Source organism: Aulostomus chinensis, chromosome 3, assembly GCF_037954235.1.
Source record: "Aulostomus chinensis isolate RoL2024-O1b breed Wild chromosome 3, RoL_Achi_v1.0, whole genome shotgun sequence".
In the NCBI taxonomy this organism is placed as follows: Eukaryota; Metazoa; Chordata; class Actinopteri; order Syngnathiformes; family Aulostomidae; genus Aulostomus; species Aulostomus chinensis.
Window position 1 is genome coordinate 26,624,319 of NC_141322.1, and position 27,049 is coordinate 26,651,367.

The window sequence follows — 27,049 nt, forward strand, 5'->3', positions numbered from 1 at the left end:
ACCGATATATAAAAGATCTATTAAGATCTGCAGCCTGCTAAGAAAATAAGACTGTGACTAATCACTGCTTGCATCATTCCATATTAAAGTTTGCCAAATGTGGAGAATTGTGTGTATTGTTTTGAGGGGGAAAAAGTACGTTTTAGCACTGCAATTTCAGTGTAAAGCAGAAATTGTGCTTGTAGTTTACCAGAATTGGTTCAGGGGGGTTGGTGCATGAGTTACATGTTGTGGTCATTGTGTCTGAAGTACCTGTAGTTGTGTGTAAACAATTGAGAAAAACTGTATTTGTCCAAGCTACAAAATAAATAATAAAGGAATACAATCACATTTGTCTCACATTTTTACTCACATTTTTGTTTTGTTGGACTGTTTTGTATTGTTTACATTGTTGGTATGTTGTCTGACCAACAGTTAAAAATAAAAGATATTAAAATTAAAGGGAAATTCAGAGAAAATCAACCAATGCTTACATTTAAAATGCAGAAATTTGATCGTATTATCAGTAAAGTCATAGTGAACAATTTTCTGTGTGACAGTAAAACTCAGTTTTAAGCCGAATATAAATTGTATTATAAAAGTCCATTTCCCCAGGGGTACTTTATTCTTTCACTAGGCATAATTTATTTTTCAAATAAACATGTCATATTTTGATTAAACTCATTTAGATATGCTCATGTATCTCATTAAGTCCTCTGTTTTCTAATCAGTAACTCAGTTTGGTGTTGCAAGCCTGAATTTAGGTTCATCTTTACACATTTAACTACGGGGTCCTGGAGTGGCCATGGAGGCTGTTTATGTCTTCATCAATTTATTGCACAGAAAGAAAGACATATATTTTCTGAGGCCACAAGGGAGAACTATTCTCCTCAGATTTGTTAAATTTTGTGACCATTAGTTTTATGACTTGAGCCAGTGGAGACATACCCTTTTAGTCTTGTTTTTAATTGAACAATGAGAGTGTTTGAAGGACCGGAAATCGTCTATGTAATTTGGCCATGTTAAAAAAAAAAGAAAAAAAAAAAGAAAAGGTATTTTAACTTTTATTTGACACCGCCCGGTGAAACCTTTACTTTGAAAGCGCTTCCGGGAACACAGCTGTCATCATGGTTGACTTAACGGCAGCTCACGCGCACCATCCCCCTTCTGGCGGCTCCTTAGCGATACATTTACCGGCGACACACAACGGAGGTAGTCCCTGTTAATGAAGGCAATGATCACATTTTAAAAGATATACGAAGAAACTGGATTATAATCCCGTCTCGGTATGTTATTCTCCATTAACACACATCAGTTCCAACTGCTAGCTTAAACCTTGATGTAACTTGGTTAAAGTAACCCCAGTTTATTAAAGCTAGCGTTATTATTGTGCTGAACCGTGATGGTGTCGGTGAGACCGTATATGACCATTCATGTTTCTGCTGAGACTTACTTTAAGTCCTTCATATTATTATATCTAATGTTTTTTAAAAAAGCCCTGTTATATATATATATATATATATATATATATATATATATATATATATATATATATATATATATATATATATATATATATATATATATATATATTTGGGCTATTATGGTTGCGTAAAAAAACCCGCAGTTTGTGTGGAAGTGTGAGAGAGCTTGTGCTTCACGACACCCATCCCTTTCAAATCAGATGTAATAATTTCAAATGAACCCTGATACAATACAACACACTCAGTACACTCATGGCAATACATTTGACAACAATTTTGCAACACGTAGTGTAGCAGGCTGCAGCAGAGGGCTGGTGGGAGGGATGTGTAAAGTGGGATGACTCGTCTTTGGGGAGATGCTGGAGCTGCTTCCTCCAGACCAGCTCATTTCTTTGATTTATCTGTGGATAGCAGCTGGTGGTGGCTCAGGTCAGAGATGCTGTTGCTGGGAGGTGCTGACCTCTGTCCGGACACTGCTTTCCCTGCAGGGTGAGCTCTGTCCACGGTTCTGAACTACACTGCACTGCTCAAGACATCCAACAGGCTAGTGACCACTGGAAATGGTTGTGATAAGACATATGCATCTATGACAAAGGTCTGACATGTTCCTGATACACAACTCAGTCTGTTTAAGGAACGCAACTTTGATGGTGAGAATTACTTTGTCTGAATATCCATCCATCCATCCATTTTCTTCCACCTATTCCTATGAAGGGTCACGGGGGGGGGGGGGGGGGGCTGGAGCCTATCCCAGCGGCTACAGGCGTGAGGCGGGGTTCACCCTGGACAGGTCACCAGTCCATCACAGGGTCAACACATATAGACAGACAACCATTCACACTCACAGTCACACCTACGGTCAATTTAGAGTATCAATCAGCCTCGTCCCCTCTTGATGTCTTTGGACTGTGGGAGGAAGCTGGAGTACCAGAGAGAACCCACACAGACACAGGGAGAACATGAAGACTCACACAGAAAGACCCCGTGGTCCAGCCGGGGCCCGAACCCGGAACCTTCTTGCTGTGAGGCGACAGTGCTGACCACTGCACCACCGTGCCGCCTTATTGGAACATCCACTCAAGTTTATTTGTGCTTGAGAAAAAGATTTATTTAAAGGGAGCAGAAATTCTTTGCCTCCTATTGTGTTTGTTATCAATAATTTCTTATCATCAAACCCCTCAACCTGCCATTGCTGTGCTCAGACAAACAGCTACAGGTAACAATGTACAGAGAAATACACCATGAGGTGCTTTTGTTTTTCTGTGTAATAGAATGTAGTGTGTTTAATTTTGTTTTGTAAAAATGCATTCATTTATTTAATGTAAATGTCTTTGCCAAGGGTCATTTAGAGAGAGGGGCATGATTGAATTTGTGTCTCTGTGCACATGTTAAAGGTCCTTTAAATGACTGACTGCCTAATTGGATTAATTCATGTGACAAATTAGGGACAGTCATTTGATTTGCAGTGCCTGCTTCAACTCCTCTCTATTTTTGTAGCATGGATGACAGATGACGCGTCATGGCTAATGTAATTGATTCAACTAAACCTTAGTTTTGTCTGTTTGAATAATGTTGGATTCAGCCATGTTATTCCCTATGGGCATGTAGCATTTGGTTCCAATCTCCATTTGTGCTTACGAGCTTGGCATGTCACATCTGGTGCTTACAAGACCAGCCTGACTTAGATGATCGAGAGAAAACAATTCAGCTGGCTTTTCTTAAGTACTATTTGCATTTATAACATTCTATACTGCCTTCCACATTCCAGGGTTTTCCAGCTTTGTATGGAGTTGAATCAATTTAATTAACACATTTTTTGCATCAGATTTCTTCTGAGAATGACCGCATATTTTTTTCAAAATTATGAATGTAGTAGCTATGGAAAAGCACTCACGAAGCTTCATCCGTACATGCTCACAGTATACAGGCTGGAAGGTGCCAGAGCTTTGGCTTGAACTGTAACGTAATCTGAGCCTGAGATAGGATCCTCACAGGGGATCTTGGGAGAAAAGGCACAATGTGTTACATTAAAGGCCCAGAGTTTGACACCTTTGTTGTTTCTTTTCGGCTGGAACATTCAGGGATCTGCACTGTATGTGGAGAGTATTACTATAAACGGGAAAAGGGTAGCGTAAAGAAGTCAAAGTACTCATGCTGCGGTAGTACACCATCAATACTTTGCACACAGACAAATCTTCTGGTGTTGATTCTAAGTTCTCATACTTTTGAAGCCTTGGGTCTCCAGAACTTTTACATAGAACCTGATGTTAACGCACCAAGTAATACGTTACCTTAGCTGAGCAACCAGCGTTAGCACATAGAAGTGAATGCAGTTACTGCATTTTCAACAGACAGTGGAAAACTACAAGTCCCAATATACCAATGCTTTCAGATTTCAGTCCACCCAAATCATAAAAAGAAGAGTTGTTTTTGTGTGCATGCAGTTATGTTAAGTATTTTCTTCATGGATACTGATTAGAAATCCCCTCGTGCTTCTGTACTGCCTGAGTCTGCTGCACCATGTCTTTAGTTTCTGAATCAGCAGAATCCAACCAGCAGGCTGTTCAGTGCTGATCAGCAGCAAGCGGCCTCATGCCAACACAGAGACCAACAGATCTCCCTACTGACACATCCATGACCCTGCCTGATTATTAATTCATAAGAAGACAGCGTGTTCCCCTTTTAAAAACCTAATACCTTAAATTCATCAACCAAGTACAGGCTGTTATAAACTTGTAATATAGTAATGTCGCATATGAAATCAAGTGTTTACGCAACGGCTTTTTATGATAAAGCTGCATTGAAGTTTACATCTAATCTGCAAATATACTGGTCATAGAATATAAACAAATGGCAAAAAGATTCCAATTCTAGCCCTTTATTTGTTGCATTTGTCCTATTTTTATGACTCATTAAACATTTGAAATTTCAAAGGGTTGGGAAAAGGACAAAAAAGAAAATAATTATGAGCAGATTTCATATGAAATTCCCTGTCTGATTCTCAGCCTGGGGTCAGAGCGTATGAGGCGGTCCCGTGATAAATCTAAAGGTCACAAGACAACTTTCTGATGTTCTTACACAAAATAATACTAATTTTTCCGACAGTGTCCCCAGTTATTCTCTGAAGAGGAATAATCGCCCTTCTGTTGAATAGCTCCCTATCTTCTCTTAAATCAAATCTTTTGCAATCTTTTGCATTCTGGGTTACTGTCATGGAAGTCGGCCTTGTGAGACTGTCGGTGAACCAGGAGAGTTTGTTGTGAATCTGCAGCATGTGGCAGGCATGTTTTCACCCTCGGATCGGTGAAGAAATGCTATTAGTGCATGTATACGGTGTTGCTGCTCTAGAAGCTATTAGCTTATTTTTTACGAGTCATTTCACTCACTCATGTCTTATCAGTTGATTGAAATTGTAACCATTCTCCACATTTTCAGATGATCAAAGGGGCTTTGATTGAAATAACACAAAATTCTGAAATAATGCAAAAAAAAATAGAGCTATCGGGGGGAAAAGGAAGTTTCTAAATATTTTTTTGACAGAAATTGACATGTGTTGATGTTCGAGGTGCGTTGATAATCGGTTATTAATCCATTTCCGTCTCTCATACTTATAAAATGCCTGACTGGTCCAACCCCTACTTTCCTGGGTGTAATAAATCAGTAGGTTTCCCTGTGCATGCTACATTACCAAAGCCATCTCACTGCCTAAGTGGAACAAGGAGAGACTATTAGAGCTTGTTGGCTGCGTTGCTCCTCTGAGGCAGGCGTGTCAGATTTATAGTATCAGTGAAGTGCTTCAGTGCCAAAGGAGGGCAAAGGAGGAAGAGAGCTTGATGTTGCCATGGTGACTGGGTTTGTTAGTGATAGGGTTTGTGTATTTTGGTTTATTTTTTTCTCCAATTCCTTATTTTCCATTTTGATTGTTTTGAATTCTGTGTTTTAACATTTTAAGCGCAATTTCAGAAATTTGATTGGGAAGACCAAAAAAAAAAAAAATAGTCATATATTGAATGAAACCAGTTTCAATAGCAGCAACAGTAGGGTTTACACACGAATACCTCAATGGAAACATATATAAAGTGTCAAGAAAATTATAATATTCCAAACATCAAAATACTGAATGAAGTTCAGAAAGAATGAAGTGAGACAGTGGTATCTGTTCTGCTGGTAGACGTTATCGAATAATTTGCTTCAATTCAAGAACAAATGTTTGGCCACAGATAGAGAAGTTTCCTTTTAGCTTGCTCAAAAATGTCACATTGAAAGATCATGTTTTTACATGTTAATGCTTCTTGATAAACTGCTCTCATCGTCTTTTTAATTGCAAAGCTTTTATTATACTTGAGTAAAACCTGACTTGTCATATCACCTGGTTCATCGTGTTACAGAGGCTGTAGTGCAGTGTGTGTGTGTGTGTGTGTGTGTGTGTGTGCAGAACCATGTGCATGTTTGTGGAGAATCGTAGCCGCACCCTGATTGAAACTCTGTCACAGGCAGCAGAAGCACCATAAATGATACCGAAGCTTGTTGCAGTTTGGATGTAACTTTAGTTGATTGTGCATGACTGATTGTAGAGTTTTCGCTTTGCCAATTGAACTGAAGCTGACAAGGTTTACCTGGCTGCATCACCGATCGTGGTTCTTCTCTGTGGATCTCAGCTCTCACCAGAAAACAACACAGGCTTTTTGTGTTTGTGTCTTCAGGCTACCAGCAGCTGCACTGCCTTTCAATGAGTCACTTCCAGTTTACCCATCCTTCCCACCATCTATCTTTAACAGTGTGGTGAACCTTGAGCTGCGATAATCGCCCTGTCCACTACACTATCGGGTGTAAAGGAAGCTATGACAGGAGAGCATGGATTATGGTTTGAACTATTTTACAAAATAGTTAGTAGAAATTACACAGAATAATAAATGGAGCATTGAATGATCAATGGGTTTCCTTTTGTTTCAGTCAGAATATTTTGCACCGTCAGTTTGAGATGTGCTCTCCCCTTCAGCCACTGACTGTTGTACTGTTGTCACATTCTCACATTTTATTTGAAAACAAAAATGTGTGTCTGTGTTAAGAACCAAGCTTTTTGGCAGTGATAGAGTTTAGTAGCTGAGCCTGTTTCCAGAACATGAAGAAAGATCATTTAGAAGTGGAAAGCACAGTAAGTTATCCTGCAGTTTCTGGAACCATCCTGCAGTAAATGTGAGTTCGCAGGTGGGCTAATCCTCATCCAAGGAATCTCAAATCTCCCATACGAAAGTTTAATGTGTACATTGTTACAAAGTGGAGGCTTGAGGCTGCATTTTGTGTCTGATAAATCTGTGCTATTAAAAGCACTTTAGATGTGACATAACATACTCATGAAATGGATGCAGACATGGAGGTATCAAAATGTAGCACATCTGTCAGCTTAGCTTCCATTGAACTTGTGCTGGTCATTTTTGAGTAATAAGACTGAAAGTCAGACAAACCAAATCTTGTGGTACTCTATCCCTATTGAGAGGACTTGCGCTTGGATATAATGTCAAGACATGGTAATGGACCACCAGTTACCAGCTCATATCCTTTGTGATGGACTCCTGCTGGCAGTGTGGGATGTGGGTCTGTCTTCCACCTCAGCAATGACAGGGATGTTGGGTAATCACAGTGGGAATAGTGACTCAATTACTAGATTGTGTGTTTATAGATATATGAAATAAGAAGAGCAGACCTGGAGTCCTTTCAGCTCTGAATGTGGCCACACAGCAGCTGTAAATGACTTCTTTCAGTGACAGGCTATGTCACAGGGGTCAGATGGAGTGAACCCCACAGGGAGGGACATGATTAGATGATACACAGATGGCACAAACTGGGGGGACGAGTGTCTGTCTGGAGAGAGACAATTACCATTATATGAAGAAATTGAATGGGTTCGCGAGATATTCCTGATCTCTTCTAGTTTTTGTGATTTACTGGGCGGGGCTGATGTATCATCAGTAGAAAGGGGGATAGAATGATTCAGTCCACGCCGTCTCAATCCAATATCAAAGGGCTGTAAATGGCTACACACCTGTCTGCTGGAATTGTTGTTTTTTTTAACAGCAGCACGCTAACAACAAAAGAGCTTTGTGTATAGCTCTCCTAATGTGTTGTTGTGATAAATTGTGCACATACAATATAATATCTGTTAATTCTAGAATGTTAATATTCATTTATTCATGCATCACATCATTCAAATATGACACATTGAGGCTCAGACATCTTTCTCTCTCAGTAGAAAGAGTATTCAGCCTTCACATGCGGGTTCATTGTACACTGGATCTGCATTGACTGAGTGAGTGCAGCACAGCTGACCTGATACCCTGATGGTGACTCATCTGGGTGGGGGGGTGGGGGGTGCAGTTCATGATTCAGTCAGTTGTCATTTTTCTCTGGTGAAAAGGAGAGCATAGTGCTTCAACATGTGTCTGACTTATTTATTCCTTTTCATAATATTAATATTGAGCCCCATTCATGAAATGCTCTTGAGCAAATATATGTTCTTACCTTCTGAAGGTCTTATTTAGCCCTTAGTTTAATCTTACAGGCAGAAAGCAATCCTGATGGCTAATTTTACTCATTGCTCCTGACATCTAATCTGTTTAGTTACTGTCTGTCATCCAGACTTTTAATTTACACAATAGACATCAAGCGAAAGGGCTTACAAGTTGCCATCAGACTTTGCTCCCTGAGTTTAAGACTTAATTGTAGGTTACAAAGAGTCCTCCAAAGTGTAAGGACAAAGTTGTATAGATTTTTCATGAATTAGGCTAGTCTGAAGATCAAAACTAATTTTGTTTTTTGTTTTATCTGTGTGAATTCAACCAGAGACTGTTGCAGTTAATTCAAGTTTTGCTGTGTACCACACTCACACAATTGCTGTATTCTACCTCACTAAAATAAACCAGTGAGAGGAATAAACTCAAATCAGTTAAACACAAATGAGCAACTTTAAATAAGACAAACTATGGACATTGTGGTGGCAGCAAAAACCAGTATCAGCAAATTGTTGTGTTTTTTTGTTTTACCTCCAACAATGAAGGTTTGCATTTTTCCGTTTGTTTGTCTGTCAGAAGATTTACATGAAAAATAAAGGCCATCTCTCACCAAAATCAGTGGAGGGATGTAGAGTGTAGTTAAGTTAAGGGTGTGTCACATATTACCGCCTACGGGATGCAGGAAGTGAAAACTGCATCATGATGAATTTATGCATCAGTCTACTTCCTTGTGCAAAATTGAATTATGATGCAAAAATGACGGATGATGAAGGTGATACATTTCCAGAAATGTTTGTGAAAGCCATGCACCTATTTATAGCTGGACTTTGTCCTGTCTGAAGCTTTCTAATGGTAGTGATGTCAACTGATAACACACCCATTTAAAGGACTGATAAAATCCACTGTGGTTGGTCTGTCTTCCAATGGGAAAGCCATATCTAATCACTGGTGAGCGATCTGTCTCTACTCTCTTCCCTTTGTCCTTTCTGTCTGGCTTTATTTTTGTGATGAATCATTTTGTGTCCCCTTCTTCTTCTCTGTATCAGTGTGTGTATCTGTGTGTCCCTTCCACCTGACTGCGTGGCACTGCTCTAAGGAATGTGTAAGGGAGATCCTTCAGTCTCCACCCTCCTTGCACTTTGCTAATTATTGATTGCCTAATGTGTCTTTTCAAGGATATATCAAAGTTCAGTCTCACTGTGTGTGTGTGTGTGTGTGTGTGTGTGTGTGTGTGTGTGTGTGTGTGTGTGTGTGTGTGTTTTTGAGTGGGTTAAAGGCATGCTAGATAGCAGGACGGTTGCAGGTGAGCAGTAACGCTCTTTGACTCCTCAGTCTCAGGTGTCAGTTCACCTGAAGGCTCTCAGCAACTTGGAGTGACTTTGTCAAGGACCGAGGGGCTGCATAGAGGACAGACCAGGTTTAGTAACTACTCTGATCTGTTACCACACAGCCTACAATTTGATTGCTACTCCATAATTTAACTCAAATTTGTAGTCAACATTTTCCAAAGGTTTTTTTGTCACTTCCTCTTTGTGGCATGTTCTGGTGTAGACGGTACATTCAGGCTACATAGATTTTTCAAGCCATGGCCAAGAAAGTCAGCGAACAGAACTTGACCTTGGCCTTGTGTCATTGAGTGTATGAACAAAAGATTCATTCAGGTTACCTTGGACAACTTTTGTATGTCGAAAGCAGTACATACACAGACTGTATGTTGCTAGCATAGCATGCTACTCCTGACAGTTTAGACCTACGTTCTGGAGCCAAAAATAATCTCTTCTCTATAGTAGTTTAGCAGCTGGGCTCCAGGAAGCTCCAGGACCTGCAGCTGCAGACAGACCCTGCTGCCCTGCTGCCCTGCTGCAGCTTTTCTACATCCACCAGTTCATGCACAGGTTGTTTTTTTTCAAAAATCAATGAACAAGTCAACCTCAAAACACTGCGGCAGATTTACAAAGAACCATTATTTTGACCAACTGATCAAAGATCCAGAATCTAGATAATGTATCACTTAAAAAGCTCAATAAAGTTACACGTGAGAATTACATCATAATTGCTGGTAGTTGGTGTGAGGCTGATGATTAAATGCAGCTTGAGTTGGCATCTCTTCTTAATGCTTTCTGAGGATTCAGCTTATAGAATATTAAACCATGACTAGCAGGTATCTGTATTCTTTATTGAGAGAGGTGTCCTCAGCCTGTGACCTTCATTTCCTAAAATAGCTGCGTAGGCTCTGTTGATATGTGATGATAAAATAAATGTATGACAGGAGCAGCGGTACGGGCCATTGAGTCTGTCCATCCTCCCCCTGCCCTCCTCTCCTCCTCTACCTCTCTCTGCAACCTCATGCAGAAGAAGTCCATCTCTGTCGTTTCCTCCTAGTAGATATAAATACCAAGGATAGAAAGAAGAACAGTGATTCACCAGCTGGAGCAGGGGTGTACTTGACAGCACCTGACGGACTGGGACCTATTCCTCTAACATGAAAACGCCAAAAAAACACATTGCAGTAAATGATTGTATTTTCAGAAATAATAGCTGGTAGTCAATTAGAATTCCAGCTCACGTCTCCTCTGTCCTCCTGTTAAATCAAAAAACAGGAGATCAGAAAACCAGAAGTCTTTGTACTTAAATTTTCAACAAATGTAAGTCTGAATTAGAGGAACTAAGAAGTAAAGGCAATTTTCAAATAGAAGTCTGCCTCCAAGAAAAGTCTGGTACAGCTGAAGTACTGTAAATAAAGGCCTGGCTACTTTTCAGGGAAATACCCATGGCTATAATAAAAACTCAGTCTGTTAAATAGCTCAACAAATTAGATTTAAGAGACTGATCGATTCATTTTAATACATTTAATATTGATTAAGATGTATCTTTAAATGTAGAGCTCAGTAAATATTTTGTGCACTCAAACACCCCAAATCTGGGTCTGACGTGTTTGCCATGCAGCTGTCAGCCTTTGACGTACACCACTGTTCACTTTTTGCTCTCATTAATCAGTGAAACATAGATAATAAACTTGTAGCAGCTGAGAAAAAGCTGGATATGTCTTTCAGTCTGCTTGCATCCAAAACCTCTGTATTATTGATGATTCATTAATATTGTAGAGAAACAGGGGTTTCATTTCGCACATTGTCTGGCTGCTTTGACCTGTTTCATAAATTGTCATTTTAGGATTTTAAAGTTTATTTTATTGGTGGATGTTTATATATATTTATATTGATGTAGCAGCCTTTTTTCCACATATGTTTGACGGAGCAAGCGCACAACAGCTACACGCGTCTGTGTTTGGGTATGAAGAAACAAGGAGAGAGCAGCTGAGGGTTAAGTGGCTTTTATCAAGGTTTCCTCGACTGCAAACAACTCTTGAGGGGAACAGGAGATTCATGTATCCTTCATTCACATTGTATTAAGCTGCAGCATTCATTGAGGCTGCCAAGATCTCATCTGAGGATTCAGGATGTTTTGCTGAGTTGGAATTGTTAAATGGGGCATTTTAGCGATTTTTTTCAGGTTCCTACATTTGTCATCTATCAGCAGTGTGAATATTAATGGGTGTGGACATGTTTATAGGACGAGAATCGCAGCAACACCGTTAGTCTGGGGGAGATTGGGGGCTGCTACAGGGTCACAGTTTGTTTGCTGTTTCTTGAACTCTATCTTCATTTTTGTCAACTATTTGAGAAAATGTCAACAGTCATTTTTCCTCCTACCATCAATTATCTTGCACTGAGATGGAGCCCTTCTTTTATTTGTTGTTTTATGGCAGTTGGCAACCAACATCAAAGGTGCATTACTGAGGTGGATTTTACTTGTTTCACTTTACTTTCTGTCTGTTAAGTTTTATGGTTGATAAAGTCTTGATAAAGTACAGGTGGTTAAAATAATTTTTTAGGAACACTTTAGTCATGATGAGATATGAGATATTGAACAATGCAACAACACAACTTCAAGGGAATTAATTGTTAGTCAGATTTCCATGACAGCTGAAGACATTTTTAAAGGAATTTGTTGAGATTTCCACTCAGATCTGAGAGGATGACCCAGCAAATGTTAGATTCTTTGGTGTTTTGTCTGTCACCATTTAGTGTTTGGAGTCAGAAGGGAACATATTCAGTCACAGGGAAGCCACACCCTGAAGAATGCACCACTTCAGCATCTGTTCTAGTCAATAAGGACCATCATTTACAAATGTTGTGTTTCATTCTGCTCATTTATGCAGACTGGGATTAGTCTCTAGTAAGTGATCGTTCTTTACATTCATCTATCATGATGCATGAAACCATCATTTTATCAACTGAGTCTGTAGAAATGGCTTTATACCATTGTAGAACTTCTCACCCCACCAACCACCACCTCACATCACCTGTCTGCCACTGGTCTCACCTGCTCTCAAATCTGTATTATACTTGATTAGTCAACACGTGCTCTGCCGGGACTTGTCTCACTCTGTCAGGTGTGTCATCAGACTGTGACATCACACCATTCTGGTGTACAGTGTGCAAACTCCTGCTTAAGATCATGTTCTACAAGATTTGGAAAGAGGACATCTTATTTCGCGGCACGGTGGTGCAGTGGTCAGCACTGTCGCCTCACCGCAAGAAGGTTCCGGGTTCGAGTCCCGACTCGGGCACGGGATCTTTCTGTGTGGAGTTTGCATGTTCTCCCTGTGCCTCTGTGGGTTCTCTCTAGTACTCCAGCTTCCTCCCACAGTCCAAAGACGTGAAAATGGGGACGAGGCTGATTGATACTCTAAAGTGACTGTGAGTGTGAATGGTTGTCTGTCTATATGTGATGGTCAACCCTGCCTCTTGCCTGAAAGCCATTGGGATAGGCTCCAGCGACCTTTGGTTGTGGTTTAAAACATTACAATTGCTAATGTGGGGCTTTGATAGAAATTAAATGATTTGCTTGCATGTGGCGTGGCACTTTACCCATGTATATAGCTTAATAACTAAAACTTTTATGATTCACTGCTATCAGCCAAATAGACCCCCACTGACCAGTGGGAAAACAGGATGACTTTTACTGATGGTGGCTGATTTTTATCTGCTGTTGTGAATGAAGGTTAAGTTACAGGTTGTATGATTAAATTTTTGCCTCTGGGATGGAGCACCTCTGAGCTTATCAAGTCCTCTTATCGATGGTGGCATCTTTTTCTGTAAGTCGCGCAGGCGCATTGCAAAGCAGGGAACTCATATATCTGCCCTGTGGGCAAAAACAAGGAGTCATAGTAGCAAGAATTTGCAGCCTGCAGTGTGTCATTGTTTCACGAAGAAAAATGTAACAGGTGAAAAATCCAGCAATATGCAACATAATCTCAAATCCTTGGACTGACAAGCATCAGACATTCTGCATGGTGAGTACAGCTTCATCACAACTAAGCAGGCAGGTTTTGGAGATTTTTTTCCCCTCACTCTAACATAACCTAGATTAAACCAAATTATGTTCAAATCATTTCAGATTTTTTCCATTTTAGAAGTTGACAGACCGGTAGTTGCCTCATCTACTGCTAGCTCTCAGGTTGTAGTCAGCTTGACTCGCCTATCAGCTCAAACATTTTAAGATAAGGAGCACTGTAATTTATTTTAGCATTTGAATGTTATTAGGCCGACATCCCTTCTGGAGTTGAATCACTTCCTGCAGCCTGCAAACAGTGGAGCGTTCACCTGATAAAACAGTTCCACTGATGCTGAAAACCTGTATAGGTCCAATTTTTACCAAACAGAAAATCAATCAGGAATCAATAAGGAATCAGACTGACAAGCAGAATCAATATTAGGAGTAGTGTCAATGAAACCTTACCAGTTTTCCTTCTTAGTGTTCACTCAATGAGAGCGTGATGAAGGTGGAAAGACAGTTCTCTTATTTTTCATACAATGAAGATTTGTGTGTGTCTGTGGCACCGAATGAGGCATTAATAACAATAACAATAACAACAACATGACAATATACAGACAGAGAAAAAACATTGGGATTGGGTATAGACCAAATTATTATTTTAAACATCAGTTATTTCACAACTGGTGCAGCTAGATAATTTGTCTAACTATCAATCATTTTATGGCTGCCATGTTAACAGTAGGGAGCTGCTCTCTGGTCTTCAGAGCAGCTTACATCTGTCTGAGGATCATCTCCACCCTCCATGTTTTCAGTTTTATGCTGGCATAAATTTAACAACTTCAGCTAAATGTTAAAAGAAAAAAACGGTGCTTTTGTAAAATGGTGATATACGTTAAGTCTGGTGGGTAAGTGGACAATTTTCAGAAAAATCAATAGGTTGTAGCAATCCCACAGTGCATTGGGTGTCATTTTGCAGATGTCATTTTTGCAATGTGAAGTTTTTACTTAAGTTACTTTCAAATCACAGTTTCACATTTAATTTAATGTATCTTTAATTTCTCCTAATCTACACTTCTAACTCTCTTGCGTCATTGTGGAATAGCCATTTATATTCTTCACTAGTTGCGCCAAAGTCAGTGAACATCCTCACCACAATATCTCCCATGCTGCTCACATTCAGAAACAGCCCCCTTTCTCCACCCCTCTTCTCTCTCCTCCTCTGCCCCTCTGGCGTGCTGCTCTGCCTGAGCCATTCAAGCAAAGCACCATGGGATTATCCCTCACTCATTGAGAAACACACACTTTGCACAGCGCTCAGTGCTCCGAGCAGGAAGAACTCAAATTAGAGTGACCGGCTCCTCTTCCCTGCTCTGCACGCTGATGCTCAGCCAGTCAGAGCCAACGACAGGCACTGGCAGTGTTGAGCAAAAAATAAGCGAACTTGAGGGGTGAAGAGGAGTAGAGGGGCGGACTGTTGGTGGAGCCCACGTGCCTCTTTTCTCCTAGCTGAAGCCTTAGCCGCCTTTAATGGAGGACTGGGGGTAAGCTTTTGTTGCTTCAGCAAGGGGCTGCATTCTCTCTCTCTCTCTCTCGCTCTCTCTCTCTCTCTCTGGGGTACTGACAGTCTTTGTCTCAGTTCAGCACAGGGATTTGTCTCTCTTGATGCCACTGGCTGGCCATGCTGGGAGCTGTGGTGCTTTTTGGGTGTCTGTGCACATGCTGTAGTGGGATGGGGATTCCTGTTGCCCTTGCTTGTTTGTGTAGGTGGTGATCTTCTAGTGTTGAGACTGCAGGTGGTGCTGATGAAGGAGGACAGCCAGTGAAGAATGAATCAAAGACATGTGATGATGACTAAACCTAAGATGTGGTCAATGTCTTATTTTGCGTGTGTGTGTATGAATGTGGGAAGCTATTGCTTTGTCTATGTGTGATGAATAACTAATTTAGATAGTGTACTCCGAATCAAAAATACATTCACATCCATGTCTTTCTGTCCTCATCTGTTGCCTGTGAGGTAAAAGTGGGAGATGCTAGTCGGTGGTTGATTTCCTACTCTGGGATCTGCCTTTATGCAAGCCAAGAAAAGGGCTATCCTAAACAAAAGCCGCGTCTCGGCATGCAGCTAATGGATTAACCAAGCATGATAGACACCCACCTCTCTAACCCACACTTCACTCTGCATCACACTGCTTGTTTTGCTCAAAGCTGTTAGGTTCGATGGGTGTGGAAATTCTCAATTATCTTGATTCTAGATTTTGGATTCTCCTCACTTCCTCTGTCTTGACATCTCCTTCATTGTCAGAAGTGTTGCTCCATCCATCGGTTCATGGTTGACCCAAATACCCATGCAGCTCCTGCCCCTCCCCCTGACATCCTATCAAAACACATCAGCGCTCCCTCTCTTTCTATTGTTGCATATCTGTCTCCTTAGAGTCAAACCGCCCATCATTAACAGCTTCGGATGTGTGAGGTTTTTAATAATGAGAGGATCTATCCGTCAATTTTGATTCAGCTGATGGTTTCTGTGAGAACTGACTGTGCAAAGATGCATACAAAAGCAGCACGTATGCAGACTGCTGAGTCACTCCACTCAACGTTTCTCAAACCCAAGTGGCAAATAAAAATGAGATTTTGCCAAGAAATCTATATTTGACTCGTAGTATTGTCTGTCGTCACCGTGATGAAAGCATGAATCTGTGTTGTAAAGAGTCGGAGATATAATTGTGCATTGTTGTCTGATACCAGTTAGTAAACTACAAACCCTGATGCTTTCAGTTCTGTTGATTTGAGAATTGGCGGAGTATCGCACCGTCTTCCCATGATTTGACATGAACAAATTTCTTTTGACAACAAAACTGTGACAGAGAGCAACAGAAACATGTTTAGGAGTGGCAGGGTTCTACTGTGACATGTCTATTATTGATGTCAGCGGTGACAGTTGATCTGGACCCAGGGCAGTTGTGTGTGTTTTAAAATGCTGTTGCTACACTGACTAGCAGTAGGAAGAAGCCCCTTCACTTTGACTCTTCTTAGCTTCAGCCATAATGATCGTGTCTGTCTATAGCAAGAATTCTTGGGCTTTTTAATAATTTTTGGGCAATTTGGAAAATGTGCCTATGTAATTCTTACTACTGGCATTGTGGCCATCAGCGGCAATCATTCTGTAGTTTTACTGACATGTATTTATTTTATCAGTTAAATAACTGATATGAGTTCAAGTTTTTGCTTCATTTGCCCCCTTTTTCACTTCCAAATTGCAGATTACTGAGCTGGAAAATGGAACCCGTTTACAAACTTTGTAGCTCTACCCCAAAAATGACACATAACTTGATCAGATGAGTAGATTTTCACATCAGCTCAGCCGCTTTTATCATGTAAAGAATATGTGTCAACACACACCCTGGATCTGTTTCCCTCTTCCATTGTGTCATTTCATGCCCTAGTTACAGCATTAATTACCATCATTAGCACTTATGCTACAGCTGTTAGTTTCTATAGCAGTATAAGGTGTACCCAAGGCTTTAGGATAATGTTAGTTGTAGAGAATGATGCTCTTTAATTAGGCTCGATTGTTCTGACGAAGACTTGCTGAGTTGATCCCACAGAAAATTAATAGCCATCATTAAATTTATTGACAGATACATCTCAGGGGAGGAGAGAGAAAAATAGTTTGAAAGCACTCAGGCTATGAGGGCGATGTCCGAGTGTTGGAAGCGTTGTGAAGTAAAAGTAAAATGCTCTGCTGGCAATTTAGATAGCAATCACTGATTCATCTGTAGTGTGGACTTTGTACTGATGTCTGTCAGGTCATGTACTTACATGGACAGGTTTACAAATAACGCTGTCTGTCATGTGATCATGTTTTAAGGATGATGATATTAAGGCAAATAAAACCAGCTTGTAAATGTAAATTGTACTACATCATACACCACCATATGGAGATAAGAGTCATGTGATCTGTTTTTTCTCAAATGCAGCTTTACTTGCATTAAATCTGTTTGACTAATGTTGAAAATGTTCCCTATGCACTGCATTTTTCTGGTTACATCATTATTTTGTATCTACGTTGGAATCCTGACACATTTATGGGTGTTAAGAGATCATGAACAAACATCTAGATTGAACCCATTACGTTGAGATCAAATGAGCAGCAGGAAGGAATCAGCATTCATTTGTTAACAGAGGACTGGAGCTTTTTGAAGCACAGCATCATGACTGCGTGTTGTATTAATAAACATAGCCAGAGCTGTTACAGCCTGTGACCAGATTTAATGTATTTCACTGTCATTTGTCTATGTGACATTGTGTTTACACGCTGTTGTGTTTGTTTTCCCTCACAGTGCATGAAAACCGTTCTCTGTTGCATACCGCCACAGCCTGAACCCATCCTGCCAAATCTTGGACCATGTCTGGCGCCTACGACGAGTCTGCCAGCCAGGAGGAGACCACAGACAGTTTTTGGGAGGTGAGACAGCAGGAAAGAGCCTTTATAGATTCAGTTTTATTGGGACTTGACACTGCAAAGTAATGAACTCTAGCTGAACCTGCTCCTTCTGGGAACTGAGGGGAAAGATCAGGCAGTTTGTTTATCAAATATGTGCTAGCGCAGCATAAATATAAACCACATATGAGCTCACTTGTACACATTAAATGAAAGATATCAGCTGTGTTTGATTATGAAGCAATGCATCTGTCATTTGCTATCACTCAGCATACTGTAACCTAATGTAGTCACACTGTTAGTTTTCGGCACCATCATGAATTTAGGTGAAGCTAAATTCAGTTCTAAATTTGTCCTTTGCTTTCATTATTGTAGCGTTTTTGACAAGTCACTAAAAGGTTGGGCATTTTTTGTAGTTCCGCTGAAAATAAAAAGAAGCAGTACCTCAAGCTCTTATGTGAGGATTTTCAGCATTTTCAGTCTTGTTTGCTCAATCCCATGCTATCAAGGAGGTTTGACATTTTTCATTTACATGTTGTAGTTGTTTTTACTTACTGGTTCAGATTCACCTGCCCTCTAAATACTAGAGGCAACCTCCCGGGATGAAAAGTGAAAGCCAACATAAAAATGTCGATCTTTCATCCACTCTCATGTGAAAATGCTCAATTTACTGCAGAAAGAGTACATTTTCCCTTTCACGACTCCTTTTTGAAGGGTGCGTTTTTATAAGTCACCAAGTTAATAAAGTAATCATGTACTGTTCAATAAATTGTTTCCATACCATACTTTTTCATATCAGTTGACTATTTTCGTCCCCACTGAAGTCAAGGCCTCAAGGTTAGTCAAGCCAGCTTGAGGGTTGCGGGGTCAATCCCCACAACCAGTAGGAGAAATGTAGGTGAGGACATGATGAAGCTTTGCTCCACCCTCATTGTCACATCACTAGTGAGGTGCCCTTGAGCAAGGTCTTTAACCCCCAAAATTGTACCATCCATATAAACAGCTATAGAACAGCTGTTCATATTTCTTTTTTTTCTAAACTGCACAATGGTAACAAAAACTTTATGTCACTTACATTTGTCCTATAAATAAGCAAAAAATGCCAGTAGTTCCAGTTATGACGTTGGTTACATAAGAATGACCGTTCTCCTTCATGATGACATCACCAACAACCTTTCCTCAGCACAAGCAGTTCCAGGTAACCTGAGTTCCCAGAGGTCCATCCATTATATATGAGAGCTGATGACTGTTGAGACTGAGGAAAAGTTCTCCCAGGCTATACGTGTAATATCGACCATCGTGTTGCTGTATTTTTAGATCTGGGTGATGGATAGACTTGGGTATTTTAGACAGAAAAGATGTAGTGTTCCCTCATACATTCAGTGTTAAAAATCTATTTCCTCCCAGATTCTGCTGTATTTTATCCTCATCGTGTTGCTTCAGTCAGGCACTGCATTCGCAAACCAGCTGGAGCAGCAAAGGTGTCTGCTTCCAGTGCACAGTCACTATATCAAAGTCACTCACTGCACTAGAGTAGTGTTGGCTTCAGAGCTGCCAGCTGATCGCTGACTCCGCTGGCGGCTGCTGAGGCATCGAGCTGGTGTGGAATACAAATATTTTCCCCCAGCTGTCCCGACTGGTTTCATTTACTCAACATTTTGAAATAGGTTGAGTGTCATTTTGTAGGCGCGGTGTAGGAAAATATCTATTACAGACTCAGAAAAGTGCCCATAATGCAAAAGTACAGGCTTTTATTTGTCTGTCAGAAAGATGAGAAACGAATGCAGTGATAGATTGGAGCCTCTCTCCCTTTCCCTCTGTGGCTCTGTCTCTGGGCAAAGCTTAGAGCTCACAGGAAAAGCTGCTTTTCCTGTGTCCACTGAATTGTAAATTATCACCTTAACCCATCCCTTGCTTGAACCAGTGTACTATGACAAAGCAGCACTGTGCCTTGCGACCAGTCCCCATCTAGCAAAACTTCATAGATTCGTGGTATACAAGTTCAATCCCTATGCAGTTTTTGTGTGTGTAAAATCCTGATTTTATTTATTAAAGCACATGGCAGCTAAAGATGTGTGCACAAACTGTACACCACACACATTCCCCAGCCTTTGCAACCTCTGACCCTGTCTTCAAAGAGGAAATTTGCTTTTTCATTTTCTCACTGTGAGCCAGAGGAGAAGCTTGATACCACTCAAGTCTGTTGCACTCAAGTATGCTCAGTAAGAAGCAAGAGCCAGTAGGTGATTATCTCAGCGCACAGCTAATCTGGCTGTGGCCAAAGTTTAAAGTGAAATACTGGCAGCTTTAATTCTCACTTGAATACATCATACTGCATTTGTTTAATCTGCTCACAGACAGTCAGGAAGAAAACTGACTGAAGCATCAGGGTTCTGCAGAGAGTGACATGCTTTAGCAGATGGCTTTACCTTCATTTTTAATGGTCAAGTATGACTATGGTTTCAGTCTTCTCATGAAACCCCTCAGATCAACCTTTTCCCATAAAAAGAAAATGTCGTATTTTTCAAACCCTCCAGCTGTTCATTTCAGCGGCCATTTCATTGCTAACACGTCACGTCATGTTGGCCTTCTTTCAGTATATTCACATATGAATAACAATAATAAGGCTGTGTTTGAAAGCATACTTGTCGCCTTGACAGGATGTACTGACTATTTCCTTGTTTTATGACAGGTGGGGAACTACAAGCGTACGGTGAAACGGATCGACGATGGTCACAGACTCTGCAATGACCTGATGAACTGCATCCAGGAGCGTGCCAAAATTGAGAAAGCTTATGCACAGCAACTGACCGAGTGGTCCAAGAGATGGAGACAACTGGTGGACAAAGGTAAGTCCACGGATTTTTGCGATAAAAATTGCTCCTGTGTGAAGGTCTTAGTAACGCTCCATCCTTCAACTGTAGGTCCTCAGTACGGCACAGTAGAACGAGCATGGATGTCAGTGATGACAGAGGCGGAGAAGGTGAGCGAACTTCACCAGGAAGTTAAGAATAGCTTGATGGGCGAGGACTTTGAGAAGGTGAAAAACTGGCAGAAAGACTTGTACCACAAACAGATGATGGGAGGATTCAAGGAAACTAAAGAGGCAGACGAGGGCTTCAAGAAAGTCCAGAAGCCCTGGGCCAAAAAGTTAAAAGAGGTGAGGGATCACGTGTTTTCCTGAGTATACCGCACATGTGGGCCTGCACTCAGATTCAGGGGGGTTCATCTTGACCAAAATGAACAGCAGCCATGTTTTTAGCCGGTGTTACCAGTAGATTTCTGAGCTTTAATTTAAAGGGTTAAAAAATACATTGAATTCTATTTCTGTTTTCTTGAATGCTTAGTTGTTCTATAATATGCCATACTTTAGTCAATTTTTTGAAATGCGTGATGACATGCTTCTCACACATGCAGATTCACACCACAAACATGGTCAAATGAGCTCCGCAGTCTGAAATCCCTTTTCCTTTTTCCCGCTCAGCTGGAGGCTGCAAAGAAGTCCTACCACATGGCCTGCAAAGAGGAGAAGCTGGCATCCACCAGAGAGGCCAACAGCAAAGGAGAGACGTCTTTGACAGCTGAGCAGCAGAAGAAGCTCCATGAGAAACTGGACAAGTGCAAACAGGATTCACAGAAGGTGAGAATATCAGGTGCTGCATCTCAGTGTGATCATCATCATCATCATCATCATCATCATCATCATCATCATCATCATGTAGTTTCCTACTGTCAGGCTAAAAAGCAAATCAGCTCACAGGCTATTTTAAGGTGTGGCCTGTAAAGCTGGATTGTGTTGTTAAGGCTGCATAGCTTTAATCTTTGAATTGTTCATGTGTGACTGGATACCTCTCTCTCTCTCTCTCTCTCTCTCTCTCGCTCTCTCTCTCTCTCTCTCTCTCTCTTTCACGCACATACACACACACACGTGCGCGCGAACATTAGCAGATCTCTGCTTGCGTGGACTCTCGTTTGACTGCTTGGACCTTCATATTCTTGAGTCATGATTCTTTCTTTCAGTTTGAATTTAGGGGATTTTGTACTTTTACTACACTACATGTCATTACATTCATTTGAACCAATCAGTTACTCGGCCAAACCAATGAAAATTATGTACTTTTATACTGTATTATACAGAATAAGAGCAGCACAACCAGAACACACACTCACACTACTTTACTTTACTCTTTAGAGGTCAATAGTTCAACACTCCAGTGCTTTCAAGAACTGGAATACACACATTTATTTTAGGATGTGTAGTTTTACTTCTTATACTGCAGTAAACTTAATATCAGATACTTCTCTACTTTCAGTTCAGTAGAATGATGAATGGACTACCAGAGTACCACTTAATATCAGTATTTTTACTCACTCTGTACTTCTTCTAAGACTGGTTGAGTTGTTTTGTTGCTCATGTGTATTCCAACCCAGGCTAAGGAGAAGTATGAGAAGGCCCTGGAGGAGCTGAGTAAGTGCACCCCTCAGTACATTGAAAACATGGAGCAGGTGTTCGACCAGTGCCAGCAGTTTGAAGAGAAAAGGTTGAGCTTCCTCAGGGAGGTGCTCCTGGATGTCAAACGCCACCTCAACCTCACAGAGAACCAAAGGTTTGGGACGCTCATATCACAACACACAATCATCAGCTGATCACCAGGTGTACTCTAAATGTTTGGTGTGTTTTCCACCAGTTATGCCTCAGTCTACAGAGAACTTGAACACACCATCACATCTGCCAGCCCGGAGGAAGATCTGAAGTGGTTCAGCAACACCCACGGGCCTGGCATGCATATGAACTGGCCACAGTTTGAGGTAAAAACATGCCACAAGCAACTGCAGTAAATAATACATTCAGGAAGCATTTTTTTAAAGCTACAAAGTAAAGAATGTAACTTCACTCTAAATGAATAAATAATGCATGAACTAAAAATCTAATGGTTTTCTACATTATTTTTCACAACTAAAGGTTTGACTGGCACCCATCTTGTTAGACCTCTGTGTGTCCGCCACAACGCAGCATGACAGCAGTGGATGGAACACTTCTTAATTTGAATCTTCTTTGAAAGACTTTGGTTTTCAATGTATTCAGAGAAAGAGTGAGTGAAATGTGGGGATGACGAGCTCCCAATCTGAATATGTTTTTCCCTTTGTTTTGCAGGAGTACAACCCTGACGTTACCCACAACATCGCTAAGAAGGAAAAGTCAAAGAAAGGCAGTGACAGAGTCATGCTGACTAATGTGATGACTGCAGGTGACCATGCTCAAGCTGGAGAATGTGGAAGGTGAGAAAAACCCTGACAGAATCTTCTAAATGTTTGATCATGTTTGGCTTCTTCCCCTGAATACTTTGTCATGTCATATTTGTGGATTTCTTGTGAATTTTATTTTTATTCAGTTATGTAGTTTTATTTACAAATGTTTTACATAATTTTGGTGTGTGTGTGTGTGTGTGGGGGGGGGGGGGGGGGGGGAGCTGATTCTTGAGGTTCCTGGATCTTCCCACCCTATGTTTCATAATTGCAGTTATACAGCTGCTTATTATGGAAAAAAAATAGAAGCTCTTTTAGGAAGGTTTAATGATAAAGGTTCCGTGAACTGTGCTCAGTGTCAGCAGCTATGAGAAGAACCAGGCGTACACAGCCTCTACAGAGTGGTCGGACGAGGACCAGACGGCACCAAACTCAGGCAATGACACCAACGGAGGGTCAAACCCTTTCGATGATGATCTGGGCAAAGGTGTGAGAGTGAGAGCGCTGTACGACTACGATGGCCAGGAGCAAGACGAGCTCAGCTTCAGAGCAGGTGAGCATCGTACCCGTTGACTCAGCACTCAGCACGTATCGCTCAGCTCTGATGTGATACAAACTAGCATCAATGTCCTTGATGGTTAAATACATTTCATGCTGTATTGTCCCTCTATCTTCATCCTGTTTTGTGTTGTGCAATAGCTTAATAAGAATGGCAACCCCAGTGGCAGAAAATTGTATAGTGTATATATATATATATATATATATATATATATATATATATATATATATATATATATATATATATATATATATATAGTTCTGTTATTTATATAATAAAGCAAAAAAAATATTGCCAATTTGACACATTGGCCAAAAACCATCTGCAAAAATTTCTTCCACAAAAGTATTTTTATCCCAGTGTATCAATGATGCATTTGATACATAGTTTTATGTAGCCATTTTTGTGTCTCCTCTTGGTCATAAGCATCTACTGCTATGTGAAAACATGATTGTGTCTCACTGTCATGGACTTTCTTGTCTCTCTTTATTGATGAAGGCGACGAGCTGACGAAGCTGGAGGATGAGGATGAGCAGGGCTGGTGTAAAGGTCGTTTAGATAACGGCCAGCTGGGTCTTTACCCAGCCAATTATGTGGAGCTAATCTAACTGTTCCAGTTGAGGACGCTTTAACTCATCAGCGGATGAACCCAGACTGAACTGTCAAGTCATAACTGCACATTGCCAGAGACTGCAAAGCAAAGCTTCCTCTTCTTGTCGGGCACAGCGAGCTCAGCTGTTCACCGCAGCAGTTGTCACAGAGAAGACGCCTACGACACAAGACACATCTGTTTTTCCGATTCAGAATCACTCGTGTCCAAACACGGCATTTGAAGTATCGTTTGTGTGTAGCTGCATTGGATTTCAGTTGTGATGCTGACATGCCATACAGTATGTTCTCTCATCATAATATCAATATGGTATTGTAAGTTGTGCCTGGATAGCAAGAACGAGCTATGCATTGTGCGTTCCGTGTATATAATTTTATCCTTTTTTTTTTTTTTTACAGTCTGGATGCTTGTACAGTGTTTTGTTTTTTCTCATTGAACACAGTGTTTTCTTTTGTTGTGAAATCTTTACATGTTTAGCCTTAAGCAATATCTTGACATTGTGGGAAATGTCCTGCCGAGAGATAGAAATACACGCTAACACCCCACACGCTAACGATCAAGCTACAGGCTAGAGATGGCAAACTTGGCTTAACATAAAAACTGGAAACAAGCTCGGTCCAAGGTAGGGCTGTGCAACTCCTGCAGAATGTGAATGGCAAATTTTCTCCCTAAGAATTGAGAAACTGATTTTCTCACACAACTCTCCTTCAACAAAAAATATGAATTGCGCTAAAAAAAAAGCTCCTGATGTGCTTGGTGTTCAGACAGGTCTTTCAGCAGATGGCATAATAAAGCCGCATAAAGTGCTTGTCATAATTGAGAAAGTTAATCCCATTTATGAGTGAGTCTCCTGAAAAGCACTTACTTGATTGTTCTCCTCAGCCTTGTTTGTATTCGTTGAACAAATCAACACTAATAAGGCGGTAGTTGCATGGGATTGTTGGTGAATTTCTGGCTGCAAATCAAAAGGGGTTGTAAATTTCTGGAATATGCCCACCCCTATCGTGATATAGACAGAACTGCTAACTTCCTTAGCATGACCAGGAGGGCAAAAGCCTCAGTTTGCTTGTTGATTTCCATTCCAGAACTTTCAAGTCATGATTCACTGACAGAATACAACTGATGCCTGCCTATTCAGGCTAAACTTATCCCCTCACAAATGATCCCTTTAATCAGAGCTTTAGAGGAAGAGGCAGGCTGTTTCCAGTCTTTTAGCCAAGCTAAGCTAACCAGCTGCATCACAATGGACATACTGATATTGCTAACACTCTTCTTATCTTACTCCTAGCAAGAAAAAAAAGTGAATTTCCCAAAATATCACAACTATTCCTCTTGCGTTCCATTGTTTTCCTGATCCGCTCCACAGCATGTCACCAAATTAACATTTTGAAACAAGATAAAAGGATAAAGGACGGCTCATCATCAGCATAAGAAAAAAAAACATGCAGTAACTCGGCAGAGCATCTCTTTGAAATGGAAATGTGTACCCTACCAAACACTGCAAAGATTGTTTACATTAATCTGCATCGTCCCACCCATCCACAACAATGTGCCTGCCATTGCTTATTACCTCTCATTTAGTTGCTTCCTCTGTTCTGTCTGGACGTGTGGTAATAATGCAGACACTGTAAACAAGACCTGCCCAGAAATGTAAACCTGCAGCTGTTTTCATGGAGATTAGCTTGACTGCACAAGCAGTGGTTTGGGCATGGTAATTAATGAGACTTGCTTCATATGAGAAAATGTCAGTGACTCTGCATTATCAGCTTTAATGTCTTAACTGATGGTTACGTGCATGCTGATCGTTCCTGCTCCGACTGAAACCCATCCATCGCATGGCTTCAATTTGTCTCAACCAAATTTTCATTGAGGTAAAACTCCCATCAGGAGGGAGATAATGCCATTGATCCGACATTTATAACCTACCTTACTCAGCTCTGATTTATCTATTTCCATGTGTGTCCTGAAGCAGGCTGTATTAGATATATTTACATATTTTATTTTAATCTCAAAGAGAGATTCAGAGTGCGTGTGGCAGGACAGCGATTCCGACCAAATGTGAGATGATCTGGCTGAACCATGGAGACAAGTTCATCAGTGTGCCCCAAAACGTAAAGTATTGCTCCCTGGCCATAGTACACCCCTCCACGATGTTTCATCATCATCATCCCATCACCCCAATGCCACACAAAACATGGCCTCTGTGGTGGAGGTGATAGAACAGCAAACTACGACAATACAGTTAATATATAAATAGATAGTGGCGTAATAAACAAATCAGACTGATACTAAAATAAAATCATGACAGTGATTTGTACCTAGGAATGAGCGATGCAGACATGGGAAGTAACAAAGTACAAATTTTTCTTTTCAGGTATCTGTACTTTACTTGACTATTTATTTTTGTTACATCTCCCTACATTTACCTCCCTCATTTCAAAACAATTGTCTGCACTTACTACTTCTTACATTTTAAAAACAAGCTTGCCACTTTGGTTTTGATGCACAACAAACATAAACAATGGTGAAGAGTTTTGTTGAAGGAGGAAGATCAGTTCTTCACTCTGCAACATGCAAGAGGTAGCGGTAATGCACATAAACGTAGGGAGAGGAAATGTAGAAGTAGTAGCATCAAGTGATGACGTGGATGATTGTGAACCAGCCGACACTGCAGGTTCATCCAAGATTTTTGATGGCATTTAAGAGCCTGTTCTTCTTTACTTCTACCTGAGTAAATAGGTTGAACCAGTACTTCTATGATTACTTCTATGAGTTTTTGTTACACAAGTATTTGTACTTCTACTTGAGTAATGAATGTGTCTACTTTTGACTTCTCTGATGTTACGCAGCAGGTCTGACAGCAAGACAGTGAGCCAGCAA

The 27,049-nt window shown here is 40.7% G+C and overlaps 1 protein-coding gene across 2 annotated transcripts; it reads left to right on the plus strand.

The window, feature by feature from the left end:
• Positions 1–1,110: 1,110 nt before the first annotated feature.
• pacsin1b (protein kinase C and casein kinase substrate in neurons 1b) lies at positions 1,111–26,542 on the plus strand. Of its 2 annotated transcripts, none has more exons than XM_086199996.1 (10): positions 1,111–1,265; positions 17,653–17,777; positions 20,446–20,602; positions 20,678–20,913; positions 21,238–21,393; positions 22,185–22,360; positions 22,442–22,562; positions 22,909–23,033; positions 23,357–23,553; positions 24,058–26,542. In XM_086199996.1, the coding sequence occupies exons 2-10, from the start codon at positions 17,718–17,720 to the stop codon at positions 24,165–24,167; spliced, it is 1,338 nt and encodes a 445-aa protein (XP_086056122.1). In that variant the 5' UTR covers positions 1,111–1,265; positions 17,653–17,717; the 3' UTR covers positions 24,168–26,542. The 2 variants fall into 2 exon arrangements, with proteins under 2 accessions (XP_086056122.1, XP_086056123.1); XM_086199997.1 differs by lacking the exon at positions 1,111–1,265 and adding an exon at positions 14,622–14,853.
• Positions 26,543–27,049: the final 507 nt, after the last annotated feature.

Bases quoted from the DNA above. Each gene is read 5' to 3' on its own strand.
- pacsin1b (XM_086199996.1), top strand. From the start codon at position 17,718: ATGTCTGGCGCCTACGACGAGTCTGCCAGCCAGGAGGAGACCACAGAC. The intron at 21,394-22,184 runs GTGAGAATATCA...ATTCCAACCCAG, and splicing joins GCAAACAGGATTCACAGAAG to GCTAAGGAGAAGTATGAGAA. The intron at 23,034-23,356 runs GTGAGAAAAACC...AACTGTGCTCAG, and splicing joins CAAGCTGGAGAATGTGGAAG to TGTCAGCAGCTATGAGAAGA.